At 45.1% G+C, this 14,076-nt stretch overlaps 1 protein-coding gene across 1 annotated transcript in view; it reads left to right on the forward strand.

Moving 5' to 3' along the window:
• Positions 1-14,076, forward strand: part of sdk2b (sidekick cell adhesion molecule 2b) — a 920,539-nt gene that overhangs the window by 884,673 nt on the left and 21,790 nt on the right. The window contains exons 42-43 of the mRNA XM_061931841.1: positions 1,457-1,616; positions 5,024-5,153. Coding sequence (XP_061787825.1) covers positions 1,457-1,616; positions 5,024-5,153 — 290 coding nt within the window. The remainder of the gene's footprint in view (positions 1-1,456; positions 1,617-5,023; positions 5,154-14,076) is intronic.

Genomic DNA, 14,076 nt, shown 5'->3' on the forward strand with positions numbered 1-14,076 from the left:
TCAATAGTTTGAAATTATTTTGACAGTTAATGCCAGTTATCCTGTCAACCTTTCACAAGACTTCAATTTGTTAATTGAAAGTATAAACACTTTTATCAGTAAACAAATGGTAAAACAGTACTAAACAATTCCATAAAAAAAAAAATTGGTGTCATTATTAACTTTCTGTCCAAGCTTGTATAATCTACTGCCTTGTTCAATTGTAAAAAATATTCTGTGCCTAAAATTCACATTTCTATCACAATTATCATACTGTAAACATGGTAAGCTAACTTCATTAAAATTAATAGTCCTGTCAATAGCATGGAATTACAATTCAAATGTAGTTTTTTTGTAAGCCTTTCAAAAGAATTCAAAATATGAAAAATTAATGAAAATTAATTTAAGCCATCAGACACTTGAAAAGTGGCACATCACATCTCTAATGTAATCATTTTAACTTTTCAACAGAAATAGCACTGCAAAAATATTAAGGACATACTTGTGTATTTTGGTAGTTATGCTGTCAACATTTAACAAGATTTCTTCAACTTGGACTTGAAAGCATAAATAGTATAAACACTTTTAACAGTATAACAGTACTAAACAATTCCAATAGATAACATTGGTGTCATTACCTTTTTGTGGCTAAAATCCAAATTTATTCCTCCTAATTCCTCCGTGTCCGATCGAAAAATCTTGTCTGCACAAGGTGCAATTTGCGTAGTTTTCACCCTTTTTGGAACGGATAATTATTCCCGGATAGGCTTTTGAATATTCTTCACGGAATGACTGCAGTTTTCTTTTCGGTTTAAGACTCGTTTGCCATTTTTCTCCGGCTGATTCCATGATCGTTCGCTCGTTTGGAAACAATGGCCTCGTGCTTGGCAGCGGTGCTATAAATAGCCTCGCGCATGGCATTCGGAATGGCTCGATAGGAAGTTACGGGAAGCAGTGTCGATTGTCATTGTTGTTACGCGATTTCGTGAATAAAACTTAAAAAAAAAAATTGTTTTTTAATTAATGAAAAACCGTATTTTTTATCACTGCAACCGTAACCCGGAATAGGTTGATGAAAACCGTACTAATTACGGGAAAACCGGAGTAGTTGGCAGGTATGGGGTTATAAGGCGCGCTGTCGATTTTTGAGATAATAAAAGGATTTTAAGTGCGCCTTACAGTCCGAAAAATACGGTATATTTGTGATTAATGTTGTTTGCAGGTCAAACGTAATGATGGTTTAAAGATCATTGCGAAACAGTAGCAGTGTAGTGTCAATACAGGTAGTGAGTGTGCCATACACACCCATCACTGTCCTTAAAATTGGCCAATTAATACATTGACGATGTTGTCAATCATGGTTATTGTGGTTGTGAATGTGAACTTGTGTGTACTGGACTCTGCGGGGGTAGCTAATGCTGTGTCCACTGCCACTAACCGTCCTGTCCTGTCCATGCGGGCCTGTGTGGTCACACAGTGTCTCTGTACGTGTGCGCAGGCAACAACTCCAACTGCAATGCTCTGACCCACGGGGACATGGTCAGCCTGGACGAGGGCCGCTTCCCCGCCCTGGAGCTCAACAACCGCCGCCTGTCCGTCAAGAACTCCTTCTGCAGGAAGAACGGCGTGTACACCAGGTCAGCCCACACTTCCACGTTCACAGGAGCGCACTGGCATCGAACGCCGCCCTCAGTAGGAGGAGAGATTTAAATCCAGGCGATTATAGATTACTGCGCCGTCTTGATCTCTGCTCTCACAAAAGTAAAGGCCTCCAGTCTGCCGCCTTATCCTGGGGATCACTATTCAAACAGACGCCTAATCCTACTGTAGTCCGCCTAATTCCGAGCTGTGTCGGACAGCCAGTGGCGTTTACACCTGATTTTCTGCGCTTAACTCTGGGGGTTCAAACGCCATCACATGGAGCTCAATGGTAGTTGAACTTTGCTTTCTGCATCAATAATGATGATCACTGCCACTCCAACACACTGATGACTTTCCACCAAGTTCTGTTCACTATGGTACAGTTTAGGGTTGTCCCCATACCAATATTTTGGTACCGGTAGCAAAATGTATTTCAATACTTTTCTAAATTAAGGGGACCACAAAAGAATTGCATTTTTGGCTTTATTTTAACAAAAAATCTTAGGGTACATGAAACATATGTTTATTATTGTAATTTAGTCCTTAATTAAAATAGTCAACTTGTCTTTTAGTAGTAAGTAAACAAACAAAGACTCCTAATTAGTCTATTGATGTATGCAGTAACATATTGTGTCATTTATACACCTATTAGGATGCACCTATAGGTGCATTAAAACCAAAACAAACAGGCTAAAGAACAGCTTCTTCCCCAGGGCCATAACCATCCTGAACGGACTGCCCCATTGTCCCTCATAACTGCCTTCTCTTCGGTGCAATAACCCATTCCACCAACCACCCTGTTTTTTTTTTTTGTTTTTTTTTTATTTTATTTTTTTTTTCCATGTATATATTCATTTCACACCATATTCATTGCACTTCTACATTTTTTATATTTTTATATATTTGCACATTGTTTTTCTAGCATGCACACATCGCACTGTATGGAATGGCCTCAATCTCGTTACCTTGCGTAATGACAATAAAGCTGATTCTGATTCTGATTCTGATTATTTTGGCAACATAATAAAGGACAAACTGTAAAAAAATATTTTTAATCTACTTGTTTATTTACTGTTAATATCTGTTTATGTTCTGTTTTAACATGTTCTATCTACACTTCTGCTAAAATGTAATAATCACTTATTCTTCTCTTCTTTGATACTTAACATTAGTTTTGGATGATACCACACATTTAGGTATGGATGTGATACCAAGTAGTTACAGGATCATACATTGGTCATATTCAAAGTCCTCATGTGTCCAGGGACGTATTTAATGACGTTATAAACATAATATGAATTTAAAAGAAAAAAGATTTTGAGACGATAAAAAATATTGTTATCGACTAGATACGCTCTTGTACTTGGTATCATTACAGTGGATGTCAGGTGTAGATCCACCCATGGCGTTTGTTTACATTGTGACGCCAGTGAGCTATTGTATCCTCCTACGGTGTGAAGTGAAGCATGTTTAGCTATTCCTCGTCCTCCAGTGATAATGTTACTTGTAAGAAACTTACTTTATTTGTCGCCATGGAGGCCAGGATTAGTGATTTAGAAGTAGCTAAAACACTGCAGACTGCGGATGGACATTAGCCGCTATCTCGCTAAACATGTCTTAAAGAACCTCGTTTCAGTGTTATAACTTCACCTTTATCTTTACTTTTTACACCAAAATGCGTCCATTCTCCCTTTTCTGTCTACACACTGTGTCTGCTTGTAAGTACTCTGTGTGTGTGCGCTGCAACAATGTCACCACGTGACAACGCGCTCTCATGACTGAAAACAAAAATATATGGCGAACCGGTGCTTTTTCAAACAGAGTATAGTACCGTTTTTATTAGTACCGCGATACTATACTAGTACTGGTATACCGTACAACCCGAGTCAAACGGTTCCAATATCATATCAATTTGAGGAATACTGCATCCTACTTTATACAGTTTAGAGTTGGAAAGTCAGCAGTACTCACTTTGTGTACACACTGTAGTTTGAAGAGGAATGGATGTCGTAGTTTGAAGTAAATGCAAGTGAAAACAAGTTCTGTGAAACAAACCTTTCCTTTGTCTCGGTCGGACGCGTGTTGACTTTTCCCGGCCGCCTACGGAGCTGCCGCGGCCTCACACGTTACGACCGCAACTTTCCAAACATTTGCATTCGGAGCACGGGTCAATTCCAAGCTGCGGTCAGCATGGAAAAGTCGGCCATTTGGTTCAAGCGGATGAATTTCTTTAGAGCAGCTTAGAGGTAATTCACTTAACGGTGCAATACCCACTTAATGTGGTGTTTGATGATCATTTCTTTGAAAACTCACACATAATCATAACCTAGCCTGATGCATGCTTTGCAATTATTGTAAACATCCCATTCATCACCTTAGTTTTTTGAACCGTCAGCATATAATTACTCCTAGCGGGTTTAAGATGAACGTCCATGCAATTGTTTTTCTCACTTTTAACGCCGCCGAGGAGGCTGGAAACAACTGCACGGACTCGTAAAGTGATCATAACGTTCACACTGGACTGGCATATAATTCATTGCATTTGGAGGAGTGCACTTCATCCTCTGCGATGTTAAAACTCCTCGTTATCAGGCTGCAGCGGCCTGAGGGGACTCATTAGGACGTCTGAAGTGTTTCTTAAAAGCACACTGCGTCACTTGAGCGAGCCAACAGATAACGGAGTAAAAGCCGAGCGCTCGGGTCCTGTTCAGCTCACTACGATGCAGTTTTTGAAAAACCCTGATCTGAGAGTGATAGTTTAACCTACACTTCTGCAGCTTGTTTAGTTATCGGTTTCTGCTGGTAAATGTTAGTTAAATATAACACAGGCCTCGAATGTTAACTTTGTAAGGTCAAAGCAAGTGTTGCCTTAAAGGAGGGCTCATATTTTTATACATTTTATAAATATATATATATATATATATATATATATATATATATATATATATATATATATATATATATATATATATATATATATATATATATATATATATATATATATATATATATAAAATGCATGCATGCATGCTTTGGAGCCCCTTCCTTGAATATATATATATATATATATATATATATATATATATATATATATATATATATATATATATATATATATATATATACTGTTTTTTTATTCATTATTAATATCAACTTGTCAGCTGTTTGTCATTACATGACGCCTATATCTATATATATATATATATATATATATATATATATATATATATATATATATATATATACATGTGAAGATTTGTTTGTTCAAATAAAGCCAATAATGACATTTATTTGTGGTCCCCTTTATTTAGAAAAGTATCGAAATACATTTTGGTACCGGTACCCAAATATTGGTATGGAGACAACCCCAGGTCCGACATGAATGGGTTTTCTTGTGATCCAGGTCTCCTCCCAGGCCCAGTCCAGGCAGCCTGAACTACTCTGACGAGGACGTGAGCACCAAGTACAACGACTTGATCCCGGTGGAGGGCAGCAGTCTGACTGAGAAGCCTTCGGAGATCTCCGACTCACAGGTACAGTAGCTACGTCTGGTGTTGTTTTGCATTTACATATTCCTCCCCCAATTAGTCTTGCATCATGTGCACAAACATCTGCAGTGCTCTGTGGAGTACTTCAGCACACCTCCATGCCTTTGGTCAGCACAGATCCCCCACATAGGGACCAGAATGGTTGTTTTAGACACCTGTGATCCACTTTTGTAAGAATCTACAGCACCAGTGTCAAACATGCTTTAACGCACAGGTGGCATACTCAAGGCCCGGGGGCCGTATGTGGCCCGTCACATCATTTTATATGGCCCGCCAACGCCGAGGAAAATATGCATCAATGAAGTACCTTATCTTTTCGTACTAAATGTATTTGTTCTTTCCATTTTGACAAAAAAAATGAAATAATATATATATATTAGAGATGCGCGGTTTGCGGGCACAACCGCGGAGTCCGCGGATTATCCGCGGATCGGGCGGATGAAATTTAAAAAAAATAGATTTTATCCGCGGGTCGGGTCGGGTCGGGCGGTTGAAATAAAAAAAAATTAGATTTTAAATAGATTCAGGCGGGTGGCAGTTAAACCAATTGGGAAATATATATACATAGTTAAATGTTGTTACCCACATATACGAAAAACGAGCAGGCACCTGCAGCATATGCCACAACAGAAGAAGAAAAAAGAAAAGAGATGGACACTTTTACGGAGCGGAGAAGGGACGCCTCGCCGGGGTCCGGGACCGAGGCCCCTTCCCCCGAGAGGGCCCCACCGGGAGCCGTAGCTGAGGCGATCCGCGAGAAGGGCCCGACACACGTCCAGGGTCACCACCGCGCCCACCGCACCGACACCCCGCCTCGTCCGCCTTCGCCGCGGCCGGCGTCACGCGCAGCAGGTAAGCAGCTTACCTGCCCGTGACCCCCGTGGCCGGGGGCTCGTAACAGGGGTCACTCCGCGCGCTCCGCCCGCGCAGCTTACCTGCCCGCCACCCCTGTTGCCGGGGGCGCGTAACAGGGGTCACTCCGCGCGCAGTGCGCTCACGAAAGCGGTGGGGCTCACCCTGGTTGATATAGAGAGCAGCTAGGACGGTGGCCATGGAAGTCGGAACCCGCTAAGGAGTGTGTAACAACCCACCTGCCGAATCAACTAGCCCTGAAAATGGATGGCGCTGGAGCGTTGGGCCCATACCCGGCCGTCGCCGGCAGCGAGACGCGCTTGGAGGTGCGCTCAGCGCGGCTGCCATATGATTGCGCACTGGTGTGCGTCTGGGTCGTGACAGCGTGGCACGCGAATGTCTGTGCTGCATTGGATCAGTCTCCTTTCTTTAACAGGCAAAAGCTTTATAACCTCACTAATGCCTTGCATCGTCTATATTAGATATATAACAACGAGCGGGTGCGGTTCTGATCAAATGTTAGATCGGGTGGATGGCGGATGGTTGACGACTTTCTGATGCGGTTGCGGATGAAATAATTGCCTATCCGCGCATCTCTAATATATAGATGCGCAAATAGGCAATTATTTCAGCCGCAACCGCATCACAAAAGTCGTCAACCATCCGCATCCACCCGAACTAACATTTAATCAAACCCGCACCCGCCCGCCACCCGCCACCCGCCCGTTGTTATATATCTAATATAGACGATGCAAGGCATTAGTGAGGTTATAAAGCTTTTGCCTGTTAAAGAAAGGAGACTGATCCAATGCAGCAGAGACATGATCAATGCGTGCCACGCTGTCACGGCCCAGACGCACACCAGTGCGCAATCATCTGGGAGCCGCGCTGAGCGCACCCCCAAGCGCGTGGAGGTGCGATGTCCCTCGCACCCGCGGCGGCTCCACCCGGGCTCGCGCCCGAGGCTTCAGCGCGCACCGCGGCGGCCATCCTACTCGTCGCGGCCTAGCCCTCGCGGCTCTTGCTGCCGGCGACGGCCAGGTATGGGCCCGACGCTCCAGCGCCATCCATTTTCAGGGCTAGTTGATTCGGCAGGTGGGTTGTTACACACTCCTTAGCGGGTTCCGACTTCCATGGCCACCGTCCTGCTGTCTATATCAACCAACACCTTTTCTGGGGTCTGATGAGCGTCGGCATCGGGCGCCTTAACCCGGCGTTCGGTTCATCCCGCAGCGCCAGTTCTACTTACCAAAAGTGGCCCACTCGGCTCACCAGGGTGAGCCCCACCCCTTTCGTGAGCGCACTGCGCGCGGAGTGACCCCTGTTACGCGCCCCCAGCAACGGGGGTGGCGGGCAGGTAAGCTGCGCGGGCGGAGCGCGCGGAGTGACCCCTGTTACGAGCCCCCGGCCACAGGGGGGGCGGGCAGGTAAGCTGCTTACCTGCTGGGCGTGACGCCGGCCGCGGCGAAGGCGGACGAGGCGGGGTGTCGGTGCGGTGGGCGCGGTGGTGACCCTGGACGTGCGTCGGGCCCTTCTCGCGGATCACCTCAGCTACGGCTCCCGGTGGGGCCCTCTCGGCCCTTAATTGCTATGTCCGTCCGTCTGTGTGTGTCTTTTCTTCGGCTGCGGCTTCAAAACTGAATACAAGAAGTCTTGTAAGGTCCGAAAGGGAGAGAAGCGCTGCCTCCATAGTGGCGACTACGCTGGAAGGCAAAAATCAAACGACTTCGAGGGCCCAAACTTTGGTATTCTTTGGTGACTGTAGTCCCAAACTGTGGCACCATATCATGTTCATGAGGAAGCTCACCTTGTTTCGGACACCACTCCTTCATTTCACTCGTCTCCAGTTCAACACGCATGAGCTAACTTGGCTAACATGAGCAACAATCGTGGACAAACAAGACAATTCTCACAACAGACCACAACTCTGATTTTCTGACATTCCCACAGTAAATGAGTACGAGTTCCTTGAAAGTCTTTAAAGGGGAACATTATCACAATTTCAGAATGGTTAAAACCATTAAAAATCAGTTCCCAGTGGCTTATTATATTTTTCGAAGTTTTTTTCAAAATGTTACCCATCACGCAATAACCCTAAAAAAAGCTTCAAAGTGCCTGATTTTAACCATCGTTTCTCAACACCCGTCCATTTTCCTGTGACGTCACGTAGTGAAGCCAACACAAACAAACATGGCGGAAAGAACAGCAAGCTATAGCGACATTAGCTCGGATTCAGACTCGGATTTCAGCGGCTTAAGCGATTCAACAGATTACGAATGTATTGAAACGGATGGTTGTAGTGTGGAGGCAGGTAGCGAAAACCAAATTGAAGAAGAAACTGAAGCTATTGAGCCATATCGGTTTGAACCGTATGCAATCGAAACCGACGAAAACGACACGACAGCCAGCGACGCAGGAGAAAGCGAGGACGAATTCGGCGATCGCCTTCTAACCAACGATTGGTATGTGTTTGTTTGGCATTAAAGGAAACTAACAACTATGAACTAGGTTTACAGCATATGAAATACATTTGGCAACAACATGCACTTTGAGAGTGCAGACAGCCCAATTTTCATCAATTAATATATTCTGTAGACATACCCTCATCCGCGGTCTTTTCCTAAAAGCTGATCTGTCCAGTTTTGGAGTTGATGTCAGCAGGCCAGGGAAGCTAGGGTCGATCGGGGGTTTAGCTCGCTCGTCTGCGGGAACAAACTGCCGCCATTGCTTGCCGTGCTACCGAGGTCCTTTGTCCCTGAATGGCTCACACACTCTGGCAGATTCAATGGGGGTCTGGCGGCAGATTTCTTTGACTTTATCGTTGGAAATGCATCTGCTTTGAGTGTCGCAGGATATCCACACATTCTTCCCATCTCTGTCGTAGCATAGCTTTCGTCGGTAAAGTGTGCGGAACAAACGTCCAATTTCTTGCCACTTTGGCATCTTTGGGCCACTGGTGCAACTTGAAACCGTCCCTGTTTGTGTTGTTACACCCTCCGACAACACACCGACGAGGCATGATGTCACGTTCAAACACTGAGGACATCTATTAAACAAGACAAAAGGCAAGGAATCAAACAGAGACAGAATTCAATTTGGACTCAATATTGAGGAGAGACATGGCCACTGCACTCTCTGTACAGTCCTGCACCACGCTCTGACGAAGAAGGTTTTCGTCTCCTCTTTTATTTAGATATTCAATGTTCACGCACCAACACATGTCACAGCAGGAATGGGAGGTATGTAAAACAGTCATTGTTTTCGGTCGCTTTGAAGTCCAAGAAGAGGATTTCTCGGGCTTGGGCTCTTCCTGGATCCAGCTGGGGCAGGTGTTGGAGGACAATGGATAACCCCTCCCGTCTCCTGACCACAGTGACTTCAAGAGGGCAGCGGGTCGTAAACAGCGTTGACCTCGGTCACCAAACAGTTGGAAGAGAGTTTGTGAAATACTTCAGAGAGAGTTCGTTTAACACTTCAAAGAGAGTTCCTCTGGAAGTTGAGCAGATCCTGCCATCTGTCCGTGTTGAAATCACAGTGGAGTTTTACGAGCCTTCTTCCTCTTGTTAGGCCTCGAAAGACAGCATTCATAATACAACGTTTCTTTTGTGATAACTTACAAACAATTATTCCAACACATGATGTCTCCAAGGTTTGGAAAACAGTCGAAAAAACGGAAAATAACAGAGCTGATTTGACTCGGTGTTTGAGAAAATGGCGGATTGCTTCCCGATGTGACGCCACGTTGTGACGTCATCGCTCCGAGAGCGAATATTAGAAAGGCGTTTAATTCGCCAAAATTCACCCATTTAGAGTTCGGAAATCGGTTAAAAAAATATATGGTCTTTTTTCTGCAACATCAAGGTATATATTGACGCTTACATAGGTCTGGTGATAATGTTCCCCTTTAAAGTGTTCGCATCCTCTTACCAGGTGCATGGCACAAACGTTCGCAGACAACAAGATAGTGACATGTTTCCTCTTGTTGTTAACGTTTTTGAGAACGCGAAAGGGACTTTGGTGTGCGTGTATGCGAAATAGGGACTTCTGTCGAGGCTAGAACCAATTATTCATGTTTACATTGATTCTAATGAGAAACTCTACTTCACTATACAAACCTTTCTATTGACGAACTTTGTTCAAGAACTAAAAACGTTTGTACATCAAAGTTCCACTGGATATTCTTTGGTGACTGTAGTCCCAAACTGTGACACCTCGTCATGTTCATGAGGAAGCTCACCTTGTTTCGGACACCACTCCTTCATTTCACTCGTCTCCAGTTCAACCCTAATGAGCTAACTTGGCTAAACAAGACAATTCTCACAACAGCATACCTGCCAACTTTTGAAATCAGAAAAACCTAGTAGCCAGGGTCCAGGGGCCGACGCAAAATGATTATTAGCATTCAGACAGGTTAAAATGTTGCTAAAACCATCACTTTTCTATCGGTCACAGTGACTTTTCAAAACAAAAATATTACAGCAAAAATCATATGGGTTGATTGACATGTTTATTCTGTAAGCTAACTTCAATAGTTTGAAATTATTTTGACAGTTAATGCCAGTTATCCTGATTTTCGAGTCGGGAAACATTTTCCGAAATAACTGTCCCATGTGATCAGCCAGTGCGATTGGAAGTCCATGCTCAATTATTGCCTCCGTAAATAAAACTTCGGCATTTATCACATCCAAAGAATCTGTTTGGGCGACGAAAAACGTTGAAAGTTTTCCACTTGTATCGCTAGCAACGGCATTAGACTTGTGTTTTTTTGTCCCAACGTGGTCTTTTACATGGCTAATTCCTCCGTGTCCGATCGAAAAATCTTGTCTGCACAAGGTGCAATTCGCGTAGTTTTCACCCTTTTTGGAACGGATAATTATTCCCGGATAGGCTTTTGAATATTCTTCACGGAATGACTGCAGTTTTCTTTTCGGTTTAAGACTCGTTTGCGATTTTTCTCCGGCTGATTCCATGATCGTTCGCTCGTCTGGTGCCTCGTGCTTGGCAGCGGTGCTATAAATAGCCTCGCGCATGGCATTCGGAATGGCTCGATAGGAAGTTTCGGGAAGCAGTGTCGATTGTCATTGTTGTTACGCGATTTCGTGAATAAAATAAAAATTTGTTTTAATTAATGAAAAACCGGGATCACACTCCTCAGCCTTCCCGGTAAGGTCTATTCAGGTGTACTGGAGAGGAGGCTACGCCGGATAGTCGAACCTCGGATTCAGGAGGAACAGTGTGGTTTTCGTCCTGGTCGTGGAACTGTGGACCAGCTCTATACTCTCGGCAGGGTCCTTGAGGGTGCATGGGAGTTTGCCCAACCAGTCTACATGTGTTTTGTGGACTTGGAGAAGGCATTCGACCTAACCCTCGGGAAGTCCTGTGGGGAGTGCTCAGGGAGTATGGGGTATCGGACTGTCTGATTGTGGCAGTCCGCTCCCTGTATGCTCAGTGCCAGAGCTTGGTCCGCATTGCCGGTAGTAAGTCGGACACGTTTCCAGTGAGGGTTGGACTCCGCCAAGGCTGCCCTTTGTCACCGATTCTGTTCATAACTTTTATGGACAGAATTTCTAGGCGCAGTCAAGGCGTTGATGGGATCTGGTTTGGTGGCTGCAGGATTAGGTCTCTGCTTTTTGCAGATGATGTGGTCCTGATGGCTTCATCTGGCCAGGATCTTCAGCTCTCGCTGGATCGGTTCGCAGCCGAGTGTGAAGCGACTGGGATGAGAATCAGCACCTCCAAGTCCGAGTCCATGGTTCTCGCCCGGAAAAGGGTGGAGTGCCATCTCCGGGTTGGGGAGGAGATCTTGCCCCAAGTGGAGGAGTTCAAGTACCTCGGAGTCTTGTTCACGAGTGAGGGAAGAGTGGACGGTGAGATCGACAGGTGGCGTCTTCAGTAATGCGGACGCTGTATCGATCCGTTGTGGTGAAGAAGGAGCTGAGCCGGAAGGCAAAGCTCTCAATTTACCGGTCGATCTACGTTCCCATCCTCACCTATGGTCATGAGCTTTGGGTTATGACCGAAAGGACAAGATCACGGGTACAAGCGGCTGAAATGAGTTTCCTCCGCCGGGTGGCGGGGCTCTCCCTTAGAGATAGGGTGAGAAGTTCTGCCATCCGGGAGGAGCTCAAAGTAAAGCCGCTGCTCCTCCACATCGAGAGGAGCCAGATGAGGTGGTTCGGGCATCTGGTCTGGATGCCACCCGAACGCCTCCCTAGGGAGGTGTTTAGGGCACGTCCGACCGGTAGGAGGCCGCGGGGAAGAACCAGGACACGTTGGGAAGACTATGTCTCCCGGCTGGCCTGGGAACGCCTCGGGGTCCCACAGGAAGAGCTGGACGAAGTGGCTGGGGAGAGGGAAGTCTGGGCTTCCCTGCTTAGGCTGCTGCCCCCGCGACCCGACCTCGGATAAGCGGAAGAAGATGGATGGATGGATGGATGGATAATGAAAAACCGTATTTTTTATCACTGCAACCGTAACCCGGAATAGGTTGATGAAAACCGTACTAATTACGGGAAAACCGGAGTAGTTGGCAGGTATGCAACAGACCACAACTCTGATTTTCTGACATTCCCACAGTAAATGAGTGAGAGTTCCTTCCGCTGCCTGACACTTCACACATAACTTGCTATTAAACAACTTAGAGAGTTTGAAATGCAACCTATTCAAGATGTTACATTGACTCGGTTTATTTTTAATGCATCTTTTTGGCATTTTTCCAAATATCATTCCAGGACATGTCTTTTTCGAAATCAGTTATCCATTTTCGGAGCGCTTGATGTGCTCACCCTGCCCACATACGGCACAGTGGAATTAATCTGACCTCATTGTTTTGTTTAAGGTCGGAGTCATTTTTTAAATCAAATGTATCAGTGTGATAGAACGATCCCTAGTATCAGCCTGAATCTGTACGATATTTATCGTAAATCCCAAGGCTACGTGAACATGGTTTGCTTGAATCTTTTTTTAAATTGTTCCAACTACTAAGCTGCTATGTAAATCTGCTTAGTCCTTTTTCAAAAACACCCGTGTTCATGCGGACCAAGCTTTTTCCGCTGTTTCCATCTGCTGAATCAAAACGGACTGGACCCCTCCCTCCATTCCCATTAATCCGCCTGCCCGCCGCCACGTGTCTTTCGTCTTGTTACGGAACATTTGATTCCCCGATATCCTCCATGTTGTTTTCTCTCCCATTCTTGTTGATGTCAGGCCCCCGGCTGCTTTTTATCCCAGTCAAGTGAAAGGGTCAAGGTTTGAATCCAGAATTGCCATTGTTTCAGACGACCTCCGGTGGGCTTCTTCCCAAATGATCTCTGAGCATCTGTCGACATTCCTGCTATGGATTCCAAAACCCCAAAAATCTCTCGTCAGCCCCACAAATCCCTCCCTTTCTCCTTGCAATGAACCTCTAGGGAAAGGAGCTTTGGCTGCTGGATAAGGTTCTCCACATTTCACCACCTGTCTGACGTGCCTCCTGCTCCGGGCCCTAGAAAACTTTCAAACTTGTTTCCCCGGCCCCCATATCCAAAAATCCAGGAATGCTCTTTGAGGCTTTAAAGAGCTTCTTTCTCTCGGCGTCCTCTTTAATCCTGCAGCCAGCAGGGAGACGTCTAGCTGGGCAAGCTGACACCGACTTGGAGGAGTCTGTGACTTTAGAGTTTTACCTTTTTTAGACGTAAGCGACCAAGCAGAGATGACCTTCAACAGTTGCACTCTGTAAATCATGCAGAGATTCACTTTCTTTCTTTCTTTCTTCACCCTCTTATGTTTTTTTTTTTCAGCAGCTATGACGGCGTCCTTGGCTGAGGCTCAAGTGGGAATTATGTCTGCAATGTTTGCACAGACTTGTGATGTCACTAGCCCAGATAAAAACCAGTCCAAAAAGCTTTCACCCTGCTCGACAAAACCTTGATTAAACCTGTTTGGTTGAAGGAATATAACTGAAGCTCCTTTTTAAATATTTCAGTCTACTGATGTTTTAATCTCAAAAGTACTGTTTTGCTTGTGCGACGACCCCCACTTTCCACTCAAAACCCCCCCTGAGTCGCTGCAATAATCC

The sequence above is a fragment of the Nerophis lumbriciformis genome, linkage group LG39 (assembly GCF_033978685.3).
Source record: "Nerophis lumbriciformis linkage group LG39, RoL_Nlum_v2.1, whole genome shotgun sequence".
Taxonomy (NCBI): Eukaryota; Metazoa; Chordata; class Actinopteri; order Syngnathiformes; family Syngnathidae; genus Nerophis; species Nerophis lumbriciformis.